At 38.5% G+C, this 17,387-nt stretch overlaps 1 protein-coding gene across 1 annotated transcript in view; it reads right to left on the bottom strand.

The window, feature by feature from the left end:
• The window catches only part of ADCY8 (adenylate cyclase 8), a 132,667-nt gene that overhangs the window by 92,687 nt on the left and 22,593 nt on the right, over positions 1-17,387 (bottom strand). The window contains 1 exon segment of the mRNA XM_050892925.1: positions 9,814-9,963. Within this exon segment, the coding sequence (XP_050748882.1) occupies positions 9,814-9,963 (150 nt within the window).

Genomic DNA, 17,387 nt, shown 5'->3' with positions numbered 1-17,387 from the left:
ATGTTTCTTTTTTCATTTTGTTACTTTTTGCTGTTTCAGAAATTACTAGGCAACTTCAGCAAAATATACATTTCCCAACAGTACTAGTTATTGCAGCTAATGACATGGAAAATTTCAGAAAGCAAGCTCACATGCCATTTATTTTTCAGCATTATATGACTAAATCACTGCAGAAGAACAAGATGGAAAAGAGCTAGGAGGTCATCTATTCTGATCAAAACAAGGAATACACCTTGTCAGAGACTTACAAGACTCCAACACTAAACAGCACAAGCTGGATAAAACTTCCCCTGGAAAGTTTCTATAGGTGGAAGTAATGGTCACTTTCTGAAAATCAAATCCTTTTTACTAGGTTGTAGGTGAGTACTTAAATACTGATGGTGTGAAAGACCTTCAGCCTATTCATAAAAGTTAATCCAAAAATTTTATCTTACCTTAAATTATCTCAGCAATGACATCACTGACTTAACTCTGGCTAGCTTAGAATTTGTACTGCTCATGGTCAGATAATTTAAAACCATTGTCTGGACCACAGAGTCTCTCTATTAATCGTGAAGCTTGTAAGGACATTTTTAGAGTCCTCCTACAGTCGTATCAGGGTACTAAGGAAAGTTTATACTAACTTAGTATAAGTAGTTAGTATAAACTTTCCTTAGTACCCTAAAAGTTCTGATCCTGAACAAGAAAGAAAAATAACCTTAAAATGAGTAAGTATATTCAGAGCTTAGGAAAGGTACTAGCCTGATGAATTTGGAGCCTGGAGTTCTTTACTTAAGCAGAGATGACTGTACTGCAGACCAGCTGGCAGAAGGGTCTCATCACTTGTAGGGCACTGAAACTATTTCATTCCCCTTACTCATTTCACCTTTGTTCACTTCCCTGAGACAATCAGCAAGGGTCGCTAGTCGGTGGCAGCTGTGATAATGGCTTTTTTTTATTAGACACCTCTCTCTTCAGCAAGGAGCTGAGAACATGGGAGGCACAGGCCACCAAAACCTGATCAACAAGCTATATCAGTCCCATTCACTATCAACCAGCACAGCATTTGAATAGCCTGGTTTAGAGATTACAAAAAACAGACAGATTTTCAGAAAGTAGTTTTATCACTAGTGAATCTAAAAGCCATCTACTAGGGAGGGGAAGCAGAGGTCTCCTTCTCACCAATTTCTTCTAGGGAAAGCTCCCATGCCTGAAGTCCTGACACTCTTTGGGATTATTTTTCCCCTGTATAAATTGCAGTTCAGAGTCTGATTTCCTTCTCTCTAGCTTTGGCTGTAAATGTCATTATTCTGTTTGAGTCCATGTGACTACTCCAGATTTACAAGGAATGGAAGAGAAGGCAGAGGATGATTTTTATCTTGATTTTACCTTAGATTTCTACTTGAAAGGAAAATGTGAGTGTTATGCTCTGATGATAAGAAAAAAACATCAGCAGCAAATGTGAAGGAACAACACCTAAAATCTGACATGTAAAATGTTGTGTTTTCTACTGCAGGTGGGTTGAGCAGATGGGGTGTTTTGAGACAAGAAGATGTAGAAAATGCACATGCTGGTCCTCTGATGTGTTCCCTGGGACCTACAAAACCATAAATGCATGTAAATATTGCTTCCCCCCACCCCAATAAGGAGGAAACGTCTGTCAATGGACTTAGGAAACAAGTCACCTACTGAATCACAATATGGATATGGATTGTGAAGAATATAAAGTTTGTATATTCCTTCGCTTGTTGGATTAACCAGTATGTTATACTTTCAGTTTGATCCTCTAAGTACCAAAGGAGCAATGTCGAGAACAAATTTCTATTGGGATCATGGTTCTTTAGAGAAAGGCACCAAGAAGAAAGAAAGTCTGGATAACTGTGAAACCTTTCTGAGCATCTCACATTCAACAGATTGTTTCCTATAAAGAAAAAAAAGCTGACTAAAATGTCATATCTAACCAGAAGTTTACACAGAATTTTTAATTGTGAAGTTATTGTTTGCCCTTTAAAAATAAAGCCTCAGTTATTGTGATCATAATTTTTATTTATGAAGCATTTTAAACTACTTTTACAATGAAAAAGGTCATGTGATCTCTAGAATTCAGTTTACTCTTTTTTTAAACCAAATCTGAACTTTATCCTCATACCAATTTAAAGGGATTTTCATATTCTTAGCACCAATATAAAAAAAGATTACTTTATAGTGTTTAACCCTCTTAAAGTGTCCTTTCCAATCCCAGTCCGATCTGCTCTTACTTTAGAGGATGCAAAGTACTGATGGTTGATTAAAATCTAGATCTGTAAGAGCTTGATAAAACCCACACAACATGTAAGCTTCTTTTTTTTTGGAAAAAAACCCCAGAGTTCATCAGTCTGCAGAGAGCTTCTTAAAGCTGTGGGAAATAGAGATTGTTGCAGAGGAAAGCGTGAAAAAAATCCTCTGGAAGTAGAGGTAGAAGGGAAACAAATAGTCAAACAAAACAGTTTTGTAATGGAAAAGGAGATTAAGACAGGATTACAGTTTTTCCACAGATAACAGGCAGGAGAGACTAAATATGCCAACAGCAGACTGTTCTGAAGACTAAGGGGTGTCTTCTCCTACAGCCCTCATACCCATACTGGAAAAACAGAATGTGTGTTCATACCCAGAAAACAAAACAACCCTCTTCTCACCTGGACAAATGGTTCTTTAGGGTGGTGGAGCTCAAATCCTTTGTGGAAATTTTATGAAATAACATCCAAACTGTTTTAACTTTCAAAATGAGCTGTAATTGAATGTGTGGAATCCCCTGTGAGAAAGAGATTAGCCGGAAAGTAGGTGTCCAGTAAGCCAGTGGCAGGACTTGCAGGGAGGAAAGGTCTGCTAGGGTGTTCTCATAGAGGACTCTTCTCATTAGACCATTTAATGAAGAAAAGGTTTTCCTTCTTGTTCCCCACTAATCTGACCAAGCCCATAATTATGCCTGCAGATGCTTGTCTTCATCCCACCTTGATGGGAAGCATCCCCAGAAGCCCAGTGGATCAGGTATGATGCCAGCCTGGACCTTCTTGCCTGAGTACTCCTCGCAAGACTAGAGGCAAACAGTGGTTGTTCCCCACCAACTTTCTTAGTTGCTCCTTCTTCTAGACTTCACCTCCATTTTCTCTGCCTGTGCTAGACACCCAAGAAAATATTCATAAGGCTTAGGGAAGACACTGAGAAGGAGTTTTAGTTCCATATAAGAGGACCTTCTGTTGATGGAATTTGAGATGACGCCTGAAGAGAAAGGGTTCTGCTTGCCAAAGACCATGTTGGAGTGGGATGTAAACAATACAGCTAAAGAGACTAATGCATTGTGGTTTTAGTACCTTCTAGCACTAGGTAACTCCACTGAAACTGCACAAACGGAGTGCTAAAGTAGAGTAATTTTCTCTATTTGGCTTCTCAGGGCTTAAAAACTGGAGGATTTCTTTCTGATTTGAGTTTAGTCCCTCCCAATAGCTTAGCACAGCAGTGGCAGTGCAGCTTTGCTGATGAGCTCTGCGCACCAGGCAGGGAGTTTTCTTTTCATGAATGATGCAGAACCTGCTACAGTGAGAACAAGAACAAACACCTCACCAGAGGATGAATATGAGCATCGCACAGATCTGGACTGATTTCACCTGTCATCTCAAACAACTGCAGAGAAGATCCTTCTTTCATAAGATACCATCAGGTGCTCTAAATCTACCAGAAATAATGCAAATAAAATGTTTCAGAGAAGCTTTATGTTATTTTTTTTGAACACTAGTCCAATCCACAGGTTATTCATGTTAGTAGGATACAGTCTAACAACTTTCCTTAGCTTGAAAGCATCCTTCCACCCATATTTCCCTATTGCTTTATCTGGGCTTCGTTAGTCTCATTGGTCTAGAGAGGTCTTGGATGGAGAGTAGAAGTGTGGCCATGACATAGCAGAAGTTTCTTAATTATGAGTAAAATGACTTTTCTATGAATAGCAGTCCTGTAGCATTGCGATCTTATTACGAGATAAGAGGTAAATGCTGGACTAATTTTTAAAGTCATTTAGCTACTTAATTTCTGTGATGTTCCCTTTCTGGTCATTTTAAGCCTCCGTTTCCAGCTTCAGTCATAAGAAATCTTGTAAGTCAAATATTAACTTCCTTGCACAATAATTGTTTTCAGATATGTATGAGTTGGCATATGTATGTGTGGTAGAGGAAGAGGCAGAGTAACAAAGTTATCTGAGAGACTCTTTACAAGTAAATGGTAGTATTTGAGGGTTTAAAATGTTAGACAAATTTCAAGTAAAGACAAATTGCCGGAGAAAGAGCAGGTAAGGACACCAGAGATATATTATAAATTCAATTCTTCATAAAGTCATCATTTCAATATGTATCTGGATTTACTATGTCATTAATTTAAAACTTAGGGATTTTGTATGATGAGAAATAGAAATGAAAATGAAATTTAATGCAGGTTCCTGCTCTTCATTAAGGCAATTTCACAGCATTTTCACAATGAGGGAAATTACATACTCATTGTTTTTGAAAGTTTTACAGTAGCTAATTAAGAAAGTTATACTTTCTATTTTCATTGCCCAGATATGATTAAAGCGGAATTACCTGCTGTGTCCTTACAATAAAATCAAGGTAAAAAGGAAGACAGTGTTTTTGAAGTGGTTATTAACAAAGTACAACACTGGGTGTCAACCTTTTTGAAACACATAGATATAAAATCAGAATATTGACTCAAAATTTCAAACAGGTAGTGGAAAGTGATGATATTTTTGGAATGAAATGGACTTAAGAAAACTGAGAATGTCATGTTTGTTGTTTATTCATGATTACAATGTGTTGAAAACAAAACTGGAGGATATTTTATGGCTGCCATTTTTGGTTGGTTGATATAACTACGTATCTTAAGCAGAAGCAGCTAACTACATTTCATTAGAAAATATTTAAATTAATGATTTGATCAATAACTGGTAAACTGAGACTGTTTTTACAACACATTATTTTGTCTGTGCTACCTGCTCTAGCTTGCTTCTCTGATATTTCTATCTTTCTATGATACAGTTTTTCTGATACTCATCAGCAGTGGAGTCTCATTTAACTAAGCTAAACTCTGAAATGTTTTAGATCGTCACCAAAATTCTAATTTTGTAATGAAAATTGGGAAAGAAGTAGACACAGATGTTCCTTAAGTTTCACAGAGTGCTGGGATTTCCAAATGGTGTCACACAGATAATACCGTACAGTTAAGTGCATAAACATCATTAGCAATGACTGCTGGAGTAATTCTCTTTTGTATCCAGAGTACTGTTGAATTTATTAACAGAGTAATTAGAGTTAGAAAATTCATTGTAATTGAAAATGCTAATAAGTACTTGTTAACAACCCTGGGTGCTTAAAAATAAATAAAAAAAAAAATCAGATTCTTGATGAACTAGTCACTTTTGAAAATATGAATAAAACTCCTAACTTTCTGAAATACTTCTGAAAATTTTACCCAAAAGTCTTGTTGAGAGTAAATGGCGATGGGGGAGGAAGGATGAAAAAAGGTGCAGGAGCTTAATTGTATAGAGTTTTGGAAACACGGAAACTGGAAATTAAGTCACTTAAAAACTTTGAAAAACTTTGGCCAGGCTCCTCAAAGTCTTTTCCATCATACAGGTCTGCCCTTCGCCCTCTTCCTTCCTGTGCAGTAAGTGAATGAATTACAATTAGTGTAAAAGCTGAACTTGCACCTGAGGATATTTTCTGTGGACAATGACCCCATGGAGGTAATTCAGATTTACAGAGACCATACATGGCACACAGACATTTCTACAGCGCAAAATGGCTTTGACTGTCAAACTGGAAAACCTCACAGCAATACTGAAATAGAGCAAGGAGTCCTTAAAACCTGAAAACCCCACAAAAGGAAGAGACTACTGGAAAATAATGACATCTGGAAAACAAGTTATCACATCTAACTCTCCGAACTTCAGCTCAGAGTAGCACAAACAACAGAAGAGTTTTTTGCCCCTAGTGGGATTTTGGTGGTTTCACCTTCTATTTTCATCGCACTTTACAAAAAAGTATGATGGCAAATGAATGAATGAAACTGCTTTCACTGAAAAAATTTCAGCTTATCTGTATGAAATTTATCAGGAAATACAGAAACCTCTCTTGCTTTTCACCACAAGACAGAAGCTGATATGGTAGAAACTTTATATTTGTATTCCAGAAAATCTGCAACTACTCATTAGGGGATTCTTAAAAATCTCTGAAACCCAAACAGATCCTTACTTATCAGTATTATTGTTTCCTTGTACAACTAACTCCACATATCTGATGGAACCTCTCGCTTGTCTCTAAAACATAGATTACAAAATGTTTGGCTCACAATTGGGTGACTTTCCATGACCGGCTCTTTTAGGCATTACACAATACTGAATAATGATAGCAATAGCATTTATAGTTATTAGAATGACAGATGATCAGAGATGACAAATCTAAGGGATATTGAGAAACTGGAAGGGTCATTTTGAGAGTGCAGAAACTTGATTTCTGAGTTTTAACAATACACAGTAATGAACAGAAGTATATCTGAAGCACTTATATAACCTTTATAATTATAAAAAATTGGAGTCTTATTCTGCAATTGCTTGAAGAAGAGCATACCATTCCTTGCTGCATTTTTTAACTCGTGTTGTTTTTTCATACTTTAATTTTACTGGTCTTCTGATTTAAACAAAGTAAGGACAAAACCAGACCCTATGGGACCTATCTGGCAAGCTGTCATACTTCATATGATGTGTCATATGTATGACACGTCATTACAATTACCCATTGTAATTATCTATTATTTTCAGTTTAAGAAGTGGAAGCTGTGTGGGGTGGAAAAAAGCCTTGAGAGATTTTAATTATGTTACCCATTATTATAAAAAATAGCAGTACCACCGCTGAAAGCCACAAAAAGCTTGACCTTGCTGTAAGAAACCTTAAGTTTAGACAGTTTACGAGAAGTGGAGGAGAAATAAATCAAAGTGGAACAGAATTTGGAATTCCTGGAATTATGATCTGGAAGAATTGCACAAATAATTATTCCTCTATTTTCTCTGCACATTTTTAGCTGCTCAGCCATATTTTTAGAAATTTTCAGAAGCCACATCACAACTATTGGCCTACACACACTTTTCCCCCCTTTTCCCCCCCCCGTCACATATCAGAGCTATTTTCTAGAAAGTTGTAGAATGTATTTATTAAACTTAATCAGGATTTAATCCTTACTTTTTAAAATGTGTTATACCTTAACAAGTAATATGATTTTTGCATTCATGTGAACTACAGATCCCCTGTATCATGAAATATATGTCTTCAAGATAGAAAAATGTTAGCAGTCACTGAATTACTGCCTGCAGATATTGATCAAGTGAGCATGAACAAGCTGCTCAAGAAAAGCAGTCACCTAAAATGTGACATTGCCAGTCTTCTTAAAGAAGATATGTTTAGAAATTTCTTAAATGAGTCGCTACCTCAGCAGCAAAGGGAAAGAATAGAAGATGGAGGGAAACAGACTCTGCATTCCTCAAGACATTCCAGTACTGGAATATTTTGTCATTGTTGTTGTCCCAAATGCAAATGAAAAGCTGAAAAGTATATTATATGTATTTTATATATAAGTATATTTATAGGTGTGCATAATAACACAGTTTCAAAGATCCAACAAAATTAATCAGAAGTATTTCAAAATGTTTTGTTCCTAAATTTTGGGTTAGTTTATCATTAAACTGAGTTTTAGAAGAGATCTCTCATTTGGTGTCCTGATGTCTGTATTTTTCTCTTGTGGGCATTTTTCTTGGCCCAAATACATATTCCCTTATGCATTTCCAGACATATGATGCCTATGACACACTACTTTGGTTATAGGTGAGTCTCAACTGCAGTGAGGTAACTCTCCAGGAAGTTCTGCCTTCAGGGAACAGAACAGCCCTGAAGCCTTGCAAGGCACTGGGCCAGGACAAAATGCACAGTTCAACATTGACTGATTAAAAACAAACACTTCAGATCCAACCCCTACTTCCTCCCTCACCAAAAAAACCCTGATTTTTTTAAACCCACCCAAATGGAAACAATCTGTCTTCATTTTCCTAATAGGAAATAAAACTTCAGCAAAATTGAATTTCTCAAAAAAAATGTTGTCTTTGTAGAAATTTCATTTTCCATGAGAAAATAAAATAATTCTAATTGAAAATCCTCAGAATCATCTGGAACAGTGGAATCTTTTGCTAGTGTTTTATAAAGATTTTTACAATGAACTCGACAAAACAATGATCAAAGTAAAGCTTACAAAATATTGGTTTATAAAAGATTAGACAAGAAGAAAAATGCAAAAAACCTGCAAACTCACAAAACCCAAAAGCCATAAAAATGTGGTCCTACAGTTAAAATGAGAACAGAGCATCCTAGATAGCATCCCTGAAAGCCTCTTCAGTCAGCAATGGCTGGAGAGATGTTCTGGCACGGGTAACTTGCATTACTCAGCACAGTCATGCATTCATACTGAGTCATTAGTCAGTAAAGTCTAGAATGTGACACCTTCCTACATCTCTGTATAAGAGCATGGCTTTCAAGAAGTAAATGAAATAAAGTTGAGAAGCAATATACGTACCTATACAACAGGACAAAATGAATGGCTAAGTTCATTTGAGAATGAAATAACAGTGTAACCTATATATATATATATATTGGTTGTATTTTGATCTTAATGCAAGTTTTTAAACAGCAGGTGAACCTTCTTGTGGGATTCGCAGGGAGTGTTGTGAGCGGCCTTGAACAATTAGACATAGCCTTGAAAGACATAGAATGAGGGAGTAAATAAGTGATAAAGCAGATGCGCAGAAAAGAAGCTGAAGACTGAAATAACTTGGAACACAGATATGAGACTGAAGCCAGAAGACGTGTGTCTTGCTCGACAGCACCAATCAGAAGCTTGGCCGCGGTGCGTGAACAGAAAGTATCAACTAATCATGGAACAAGCCTGAGCGCGTGGACAGCTAATGAATCTATATAAGCACAAATTTGTAAACAATAAGGGTCTTTGGTTTTACCCGCACCAGAGTCCGTGAACCATCCCTACACCTTCTGATATTTCAGTGGGAATGCAAAATATGTATAGCATGCTACATCTCATTTCTGCTCCCTTGGTACAAAATAATAAGCAGCAAACTTCTTTATATTCAATGCTCTTATTCTGGATTGGAAAAGATGACATATCTAAGAACAACCATACCTGTTCTCATCAAAAGTTCACCTAACCCAGTATGTTATTGTGCACAGTGGCCAAAAGGAGATTTTTAGAGAAGAGTGTACACAGAGAAAGCATATGGTGATACTTCTCTGCAGTGGTCTCCCAGCCCCAAAAATTAATCTGTGAGCCAGAGGTGATGTTTCAGTATTTTCTCTCTGCCTAGATAGTGTTCACTCCCATTAACTTGTTTAGTTTTCACTTGACTGACACAAGTTTTAGTACCCACAACACTCTGAAACATGAAGTTCCCCAGCTTAACCCCTCTTGTGTAAAGAACCATTTTTAAACACCTGCCGGTTGCTGTTTCATTTGATGGCCTGTTCTCCTTGTATGGGAAAGGACAATGAACAGCCATTCTCTATTCATCCTGTTTCCCAGCATAAATCTTTAAGATGTCATATCAAATCGATATACACCAGAAAAATAACAGCATGAAACTCACTTAACCTGCACAAATCAGGTGGTATCACAGCGGAGTCAGTGAGGCTACAAAAGCCCAGTCTCGTCCAATTATCAATTCCAGTTAATAGAAAAATAAGATTGTTTCTCCAATACCTGTCGCTGATTTTCTGTCTCTAGTCTCAGTCTGGCTTCTACACATCTTCTGGTCTCCAGGAAGGCTTGACGTTGTGCTCTGTCTGATAGGTAGCTAATGAAGATTCCTGCAGTGTTCATACACATAAATAACACTGCCTGAGCCGCTATCTGCAACGAACAACAAATAGGATTTGATCAGACAGGAGAAGCAAAAATACCTGTTTAAAGAGAGAGAGAGAGAGAATGACTGCTCTGCAGTCATGTAGGCTGTAAAAATAATGGTTAGGAAAGTCTGCATAAAAGAATCTCTTGGATCTTAATCAGAGGCATCGAATGTGTAAAATTCTCTCTGCCTTGAGGAAGACATATGCAGTATTTGGAGGCATTAAACTCCAGTTGAACCACAAACGATGTTTCCAAGAACTGACTCACAGGGCTCTAGTCAGGAATGATTACAAACATAATTAACAATTTGTTTTGTACTGCCTCTTCTATAAAAGCAACTTTGTGATTTGTTTCATGGCTTAGTTTGAGAAGAAAGCCATCTTAAGGAAAACAAAGTGTCAGCTAAGAATTAATATCAGTGATAATAGTTATTCTGTTATTATTGACCAAATTAAATAAATTTATTTTCAGCTGATGCCAAAGCACAAGCTTGCACACTCTGAATCCTGAACCATTCAACAGGGGAAGCTGAAAGGATAACCAAATTCTTGCATAGCCTGTGCCTGTCTACACAGACCTTTTCTTCACTGAGGCGTATGTAACAGCCACACTCTTTTTCCTTGTAGAAGGTGCGTCACAGATTCTTCCTTTGCAATGTGAACTTAAAAGAGCCAAATGGGAGTGGATCCTTGGACAGTGTAAATTTCAGTGGCTTCTTTGTCTTTCAATGATACTTCTTTGTGCTCTGTATGTTTGTAAGGCGGGGCACATCAACACCATTTAGGTGAGGATTGTTTGGGAAACTGAGTAAGAAACTTATAATATTTGCATGCACTGGAGACAGAACACAGACCTGCAGTTTCAGCAGCTTTATCCAATACCTCACCCTTGTTATAGGTTGCGAATTCATGTGAACTCCTCTCAGTTTCCACTTCACCCTGCCTTTTTTTAACTTGTGAGAAGATCAAGAGTGAAAAATAAGTCCAGAAGTCATTAATATTCCTCAAATGCAGCATGTAGGGCCAAACCGCTCTGACTGCTGCCTTAGCTAGAGAAGCCATCAGGGCACAGTGACCCAGCTCAAAGTCTGCAAACTGCAGCTCCCTGTCTTCTTGCCACGGTCCAGTCACAGCCGCTGTGCCGACGAGGTCCCACTGAGTGCACCCTGTCTTGCGGGATCACACCGCTCTCCCAGTGGCAGACCAGCCGTGGAGCAGGAGGGAGCTACGTTACCCTGCAGCCACATCACCTGCCCAGCAAAGCCGCCCAGACTCTGACAACTATGGACCATAATGCTATGGGTGATACCTACAGGATCATAACAACATCAGAACAGCCACGCCAGGAGAGATCAAGAGTTCATCATTCAGGATCCTGTCTCTGATAGCGGACAACAGAGAGTGCCCAGGTAGGAGTACAAGGGTAAAACAGTAGATACGAGTACAAGAATAAAGCAAGCATTCAGTGATGTTTTGTCAAAACAGTCTTGAACACTCCAGCAATCTGTGGCTGTGCAACATTGTGAGCTAGAGGTTGCATTTTTGTGGTATTATCTGATAATCCGTCTCCCTAAAATCAAAGTGTTGCTTGTCCTAATAGAAGAGAGAAAACATTTAGCAAAACTCCCTAATCTCATTGTGATGCTTTGCCTCAGATCTGCAGGTCTCACTCCTCACATTCACATGGGTTTGAAAGTGAGATTTGATATCAAACCAAATGCATCTGGCAGAAACTTCAGCTTTATATATTCCCGTATTTCTGAATCTGCAGTATTGTTCTACGATAGTACAGGGAATTCATTTACAATTTATATGCCATGATTAAATAAGAATGCATATCCTGGCTCCAGCTGAAGTTTTGTTTAACCTTTGCCAGTAATAGACGTCTAGGCAAAGCTTGTGAGAAATAGAGCATGATTAGCATGATCCTTGCATCTTCCTGGCTTCCAGGATCCAGTGGTTTACAGCACCTCTGAGCTGGAGGTGGCATACTCTATCCATCTGCTTAACTTTTTCTGATACCTTTCTGAAGTTAATTGTACCTTTGGCCCCTATGGCATTCAATGACAAAGATTTCTACAATTTAATTAAGCACTTTCTGATAAAAACGTTTCCTTTTTTTTGCTTTAATTCGCAGCCTTACCATTTCTTTGAGTGCCACATCGTCCTTATAATATGAGAAACAGTGACTAATCATTCCCAATTCATCTTCCTCTCACCATTCCTGATTTTACTGACTTATAGCATTACCCCTTACTTTTATTTTTTAAAAGGGAGGAATTTGAGACTGTTTAGTCTCACTGCATTTGTCACTATTCCACGTCTGTGCTTACTGCTTCTTCCCTGTTATCTACCTTACCCTGTTTTACTGGGCCAGCCAGCTTCCCCCAGACACTTTCGCCTTTGCTCCAAGATAAAACAGAGAATGCAGTAATTCAGCCCATGAGATAACTCCTTTCTGGTGCAGGCTACTAAGAGGTGTATGATGAGCTGACATGAGATAAGACCAATTCAGAATTACGTTGTTCAGCAGGACAACTGAAATCAGCTGTGGGTGGCTGGAGGAGTCAACATGTCATACCTTTTTGACTGACTTGAAGATAATCAATGCTCACACACTAGGAACGCTAGAGTATAGGGTGAAAAAGAGAAAAGCCTTTCACAACATTTGAAATGTGCATTTCAACAGTGAAAGTAGTGGCAGGGTGCTCGTTTGCTTGTAAATGCAATTGCAAGTTCCTCATGAGCCCAGTTCAGTCACCCATTTCTGCTAATGCTCAGGACTGAGTGCCACTCACTTCAGCAGATCTCCTTAGAGCAAATGCAGTAGCATTTGACCTTCAATTAGATCTCATGACCACATAGTTTGATTTGGACAAAGGAAATTATGGAAAACACGTTACAGGTAAAACAACAGCTTACTCAGAGGCAGAATCTGCTTTTCTTACACATAGTAGTCTGATTGAAACCAATTTAAAGAGTAAAGCACTATGCCTTGCAAGGATACTAATCTGTGTCTCTTGTTAATAAAAGAATAAAAAAGACCTATAAGACTTGAGTCTCTTAGTGCCCCTCCTTTTTCCTACAGCTTACTGTGGCCAATTCCAGAAGTCTTGCAGGATTTTCTACTGCCTATCAATCAGGACCACAAGCCAGGGCAGACTGATTTTATAAGACGTACACAGCTTCATATCTTTTTGACTGACCTGAAGATAATCAATGCTCGCACAGTAGGAAAGCTGAGGTATAACGTGAAAAAAAGAAAATCTTTTTACAACATTTATAAGCTCTTTAGTCTATTTGTACCTTGCACAGCACTCAAATAAGCAACTGTAGCAGAGACAACAAGTGATCTTAAAAAGCCATGAGTGATACATTTTGATATTAAATAGGGCTCTGGGGAGGTCTGCTTCTCAAATATTTAAAAAATGCCAACAAGAAGGTACCCATCACCATGCTGCTTGGAAATATCTGTGTAACAGGACCAGCACTGGCCCTGCTGAACCTACAGTTGCACATAATCGCATAATAGGATGAACAGAGCTAAAGAAAGTTACTTGACAAGATCATGCAGGTAGTTAGAAGCAGACGTTAAAATTTTTACTCCAAAACTCTCCTTCCCATATTTCTCATAGGAGGTGATTAAGAGCTTAGTTCACAGAGAAATCACTTGTCAAATAAATATACATTTATAAAGTGTCCTTCATACAGGCACCTTGGAGCCCTTTGCAAAATCGATATGAAAACTAGCCAAAACCAAAGGCAATGAAAGGAGAGAACGCAGGTCAGACAAGAAAGCTGAGTTTAAATTTGACAGTACACATTGATTCAAATAATTTCATTTTTATCTGTCACTCTTAGTATAAAAAGGGCTTTGCCAAGACAGCTGAAACCAAGATAACATTTTGAGTGGATTTGGGAACCACCAGATCTCAGACAAAGAAACAATTAAAAGGCACTGGACACAGCTGGTCAGGAAGAAGTATCAAAGTAGGTACAATATAGTAATGTAAGAGAACAGGAAAAGGAAAATTCATTGAAAAGACAGTAAAGTAACTCACAAGTCTGTTGTGAGGTGGTAGGTGAATCAGCCACAGACAGCTTTTCAAGACAGAATTGAATGTAGTTCAGTAAACGGGAAATTCAGAAGGGTACAGGTAGCTTACTGAGAGCAGAGATGGGCTAAGCCTAACAACAATTTGTAGGCATTTCTGTTATTAAGAGCACCTAATTGAGTTTGCCTTGATTTGGAGTTTACACAGAATCCTGTGAGTTTATGAACAACTGGGAGTGAGTTAAAGAAGGGTTTGCAAATGCCAGAAGTTTCAAGACTTCAAAAATCGTAACCGAAGTGTGTTTTAATTTTGCCACAAGTTTCCTCTTTGAAAAGGTGTGATTGTCCATCAGGGAATATAAAGCCACAAGGCCAGCTGTAGAGTCTCCTAATTCAGTGCTTTCTAAGACCTGCCATTAATAGACATTTATGGAGTGTATAGTGGTTGACTGAGTTCAGCACTTCCAAAGAGCCCATAACCTGAGGAAAAGTGAATACTTAGGAACATTCAACAAACCCAACAGATTGGAAATGTGTTGACTGATAGCTAGCCCTAAAAGCTAGTAATTGCCACAGACAATCTTCATCATGAATAGTTGAAGTAACAGCAGCATACACTCACATGGAAAGCACAGTGGAGGTGGAGGAGAGAAAGCTGAAAAGTTTAGAAACAATTCTGAAATCCAGGAGGACACTGCACTTGTGTGTTACTGCCTCAAGTGCAGAAAGAAATCTTAGTGTGCTCTGCAAAAATAAACCTATTATTAACCTCTTCAGCAGGTAATTTTGTTCTGCTGCATAGAAACAGAGCAGTGCTGGGGCCGATCTTGCCAAAACACATCTGAAAACTAAAGAAATGGTTTTCAACGTAATGTCCAGCTGGACATTCTCAAGGCAGATCAGTCCTAAAGACCAGGAATTTCATTAATTCCTGAAATAAGCCTGTGGGAAATTATTTAATTCTTTTCCTATTTTGTTTTCTAATTTTGGGTTAGCTTCAACAATGAATTAGAGTAGATCTTGTCCGTTTTGGGAAAACTGGGAAAGTAAAGCTGTTGTGCTTCTTTAAGAGTGTTTTCAGCATGTGCCACATAAAGAACTGGTTGCTATGGTAATTATTATTGGTTAATTAGGTTTGGAGAAGCATTTTGATTCATCATTAGTTGTTTAACTAAAAATAGCAGCTCACCACAAGGCTGTTTTTTGTAACTAAAATGTCTCAGAAACCCCATTGCTCGCTCTCCCTTCTCCATCACCCCCTTGCTTAGGTTACTTCGAGGGAAAAGAACTTATGCTTTTATAAGAACTGATCATGAGGAATGAACTGAGGGTTGCATGAGAAGTGTGGGATTTGAGACCAAAATGCTCTACTTTGTATAGAATAGGAACATCTGGCAGCACAGACTCTACCGCTCTCTCACTGCTGGGCTGCAGCAAGCCTCTATCTCCAGCTGAGACCATGATTTTATGATTCAAAGCTCCTGGCAGTGAAACTAGTAAGTACCTGTATCTCTGTACTGCCTCTTGCCCACCTTGATCCCTCAGCACAGCTTCCCCTTTGTCATGCCAGATCAATTATTTGTGGGACCATACTGTGAACTATATCAGGGAGCTTCGCCAACTTAAAAAACAAACATTTGGCGTTGGCAGTGATTTTCCTATCTAGAGCAGTTGTCTGATTGAGTTCACAGCACAGCCTCCACAGGGAGAGGAAGCACGTGAACATTCATAGTTGGCACTGCTGCCAACTCATTAAACTGAAATCATTGCTGCCTTATTGTTAAATCACCTTGTAAGGAGTTTTTTTTACTCCCCAGGTTCACTCCTGATTTCTCCTGGGTCTAACTGCTAAATGGCAATGGCCATGATAGAGGTTTTTTTGTTTGTTTTAGATTGTGGGTGCTTCTTCATCGACATTTATTGGAAACCAACCTGTCCCACAAAGGTGCCCAAACTACTGCCATGACTTTCCAGAAAGCTGATTTGTCCCTGATCCTCTATATTGTCCAGTGCATAAGTACAACAGCTGTTTAACTCCTACTCACAGCTGGAGTGATTGCTAACTCTTTTATCTGATCTACAGATACATAGTTTACTGAAAGACAGGAATATACCATACACCTGAGAAGACAGGGATGCAGAAAGGTATATTGTTTATTCGTGGTAAATTTAGTCAAGCACAGACTACAATGGTTAAGAGAAGTGCTTTACCCCACCTACCCCTGATGTGCTAAATGTGAAAGGAGCCATTTGTATCAGTGTCACCTCCTGATTTTGTGTTTAGAACCAAGTTTTGTGGTTCAGCTCTGCACAGCTCCCACGGGAACATTGGCTGATTCTTCAAAAACTCAGATCTTATTCATGCCTCTAGGAGAGCTATAAGCTCTCTAGATATGTTGGCTATATCAACTATGGCAAGACTTTTGCAACATGATGTGGTACAAGAGATCTTTCAGAAAAATCATACCATATCATATCAGACAGGTAAGGGCTGACATAACTGGAGTGATGCACAGAGGCAGTCAAGCAAATACATAACCCTGCTAGTGCCATCGAGCAGCCCCAAATGGCAAACAATTTTCAGCACATCTCCTCTAACTCCCCTTGGGTTTGTCTAAAATTTAGGATTCAGGCATAATCTTAATTAAAAAAAAAAAATTTGGGACTTTGGCTAACCTTTTTTTGGTGCTTTTCTTTTTATAGATGTTAAAGTGACTAGACATGTCTGGGAAAATGTCAGTAGTAGGGTCATAGCCCATGCATACAGGCAAATGGACAGAGATGGGTAAATGATCTTCAATTTTTAGTAACTGTTTTCGATGGCTACAGGGTACTCCGCTGAACTCTCTGATCCTCATCTAGGAACTGATCCTGAACTACACAATGAAATCTGGCTTTCACGTCTCCAGTGCACTGAGCAGCATAGCACTTTTTGTCATCATTTTGCAGACAGGATGCTATTACAGATACCTGAAATATTCCTATTTAGAAAGAACAATCTTATCCTTTGACGCGAATAAGCCTCTCTATTCAGTGTTTTCTGTGTGCTGGTTAGGTGCCTTCTCCTGCTATTCTGAGACAGCTGCATTGCAGGGTAATTACAAGGAGAAATCTAAAGCCAAACCTTCCAGATGTCATCATTTTATTGTCTAAAAGGTCACCTCATTTGGTGTGGTTAAGTAAATGTAAAAGTCTCAGACAGGAGTCTGTTTTCTTCTCCAAATATACGTAACCTTGAAACCATAGTATACGTACTACAGAATTACTTTAAATTACCTGTGCTGTCTAACCAGGAGTAGATCCTGTAAGAACCCACAAAAAACAGCAAAAAACAAGGCACAGCACAAATGCCTGTGCAACAGAGGACACACTGG

The sequence above is a fragment of the Gymnogyps californianus genome, chromosome 2 (assembly GCF_018139145.2).
Source record: "Gymnogyps californianus isolate 813 chromosome 2, ASM1813914v2, whole genome shotgun sequence".
NCBI lineage: Eukaryota > Metazoa > Chordata > Aves > Accipitriformes > Cathartidae > Gymnogyps > Gymnogyps californianus.
This window is presented reverse-complemented; position numbering and strand designations above follow the sequence as displayed.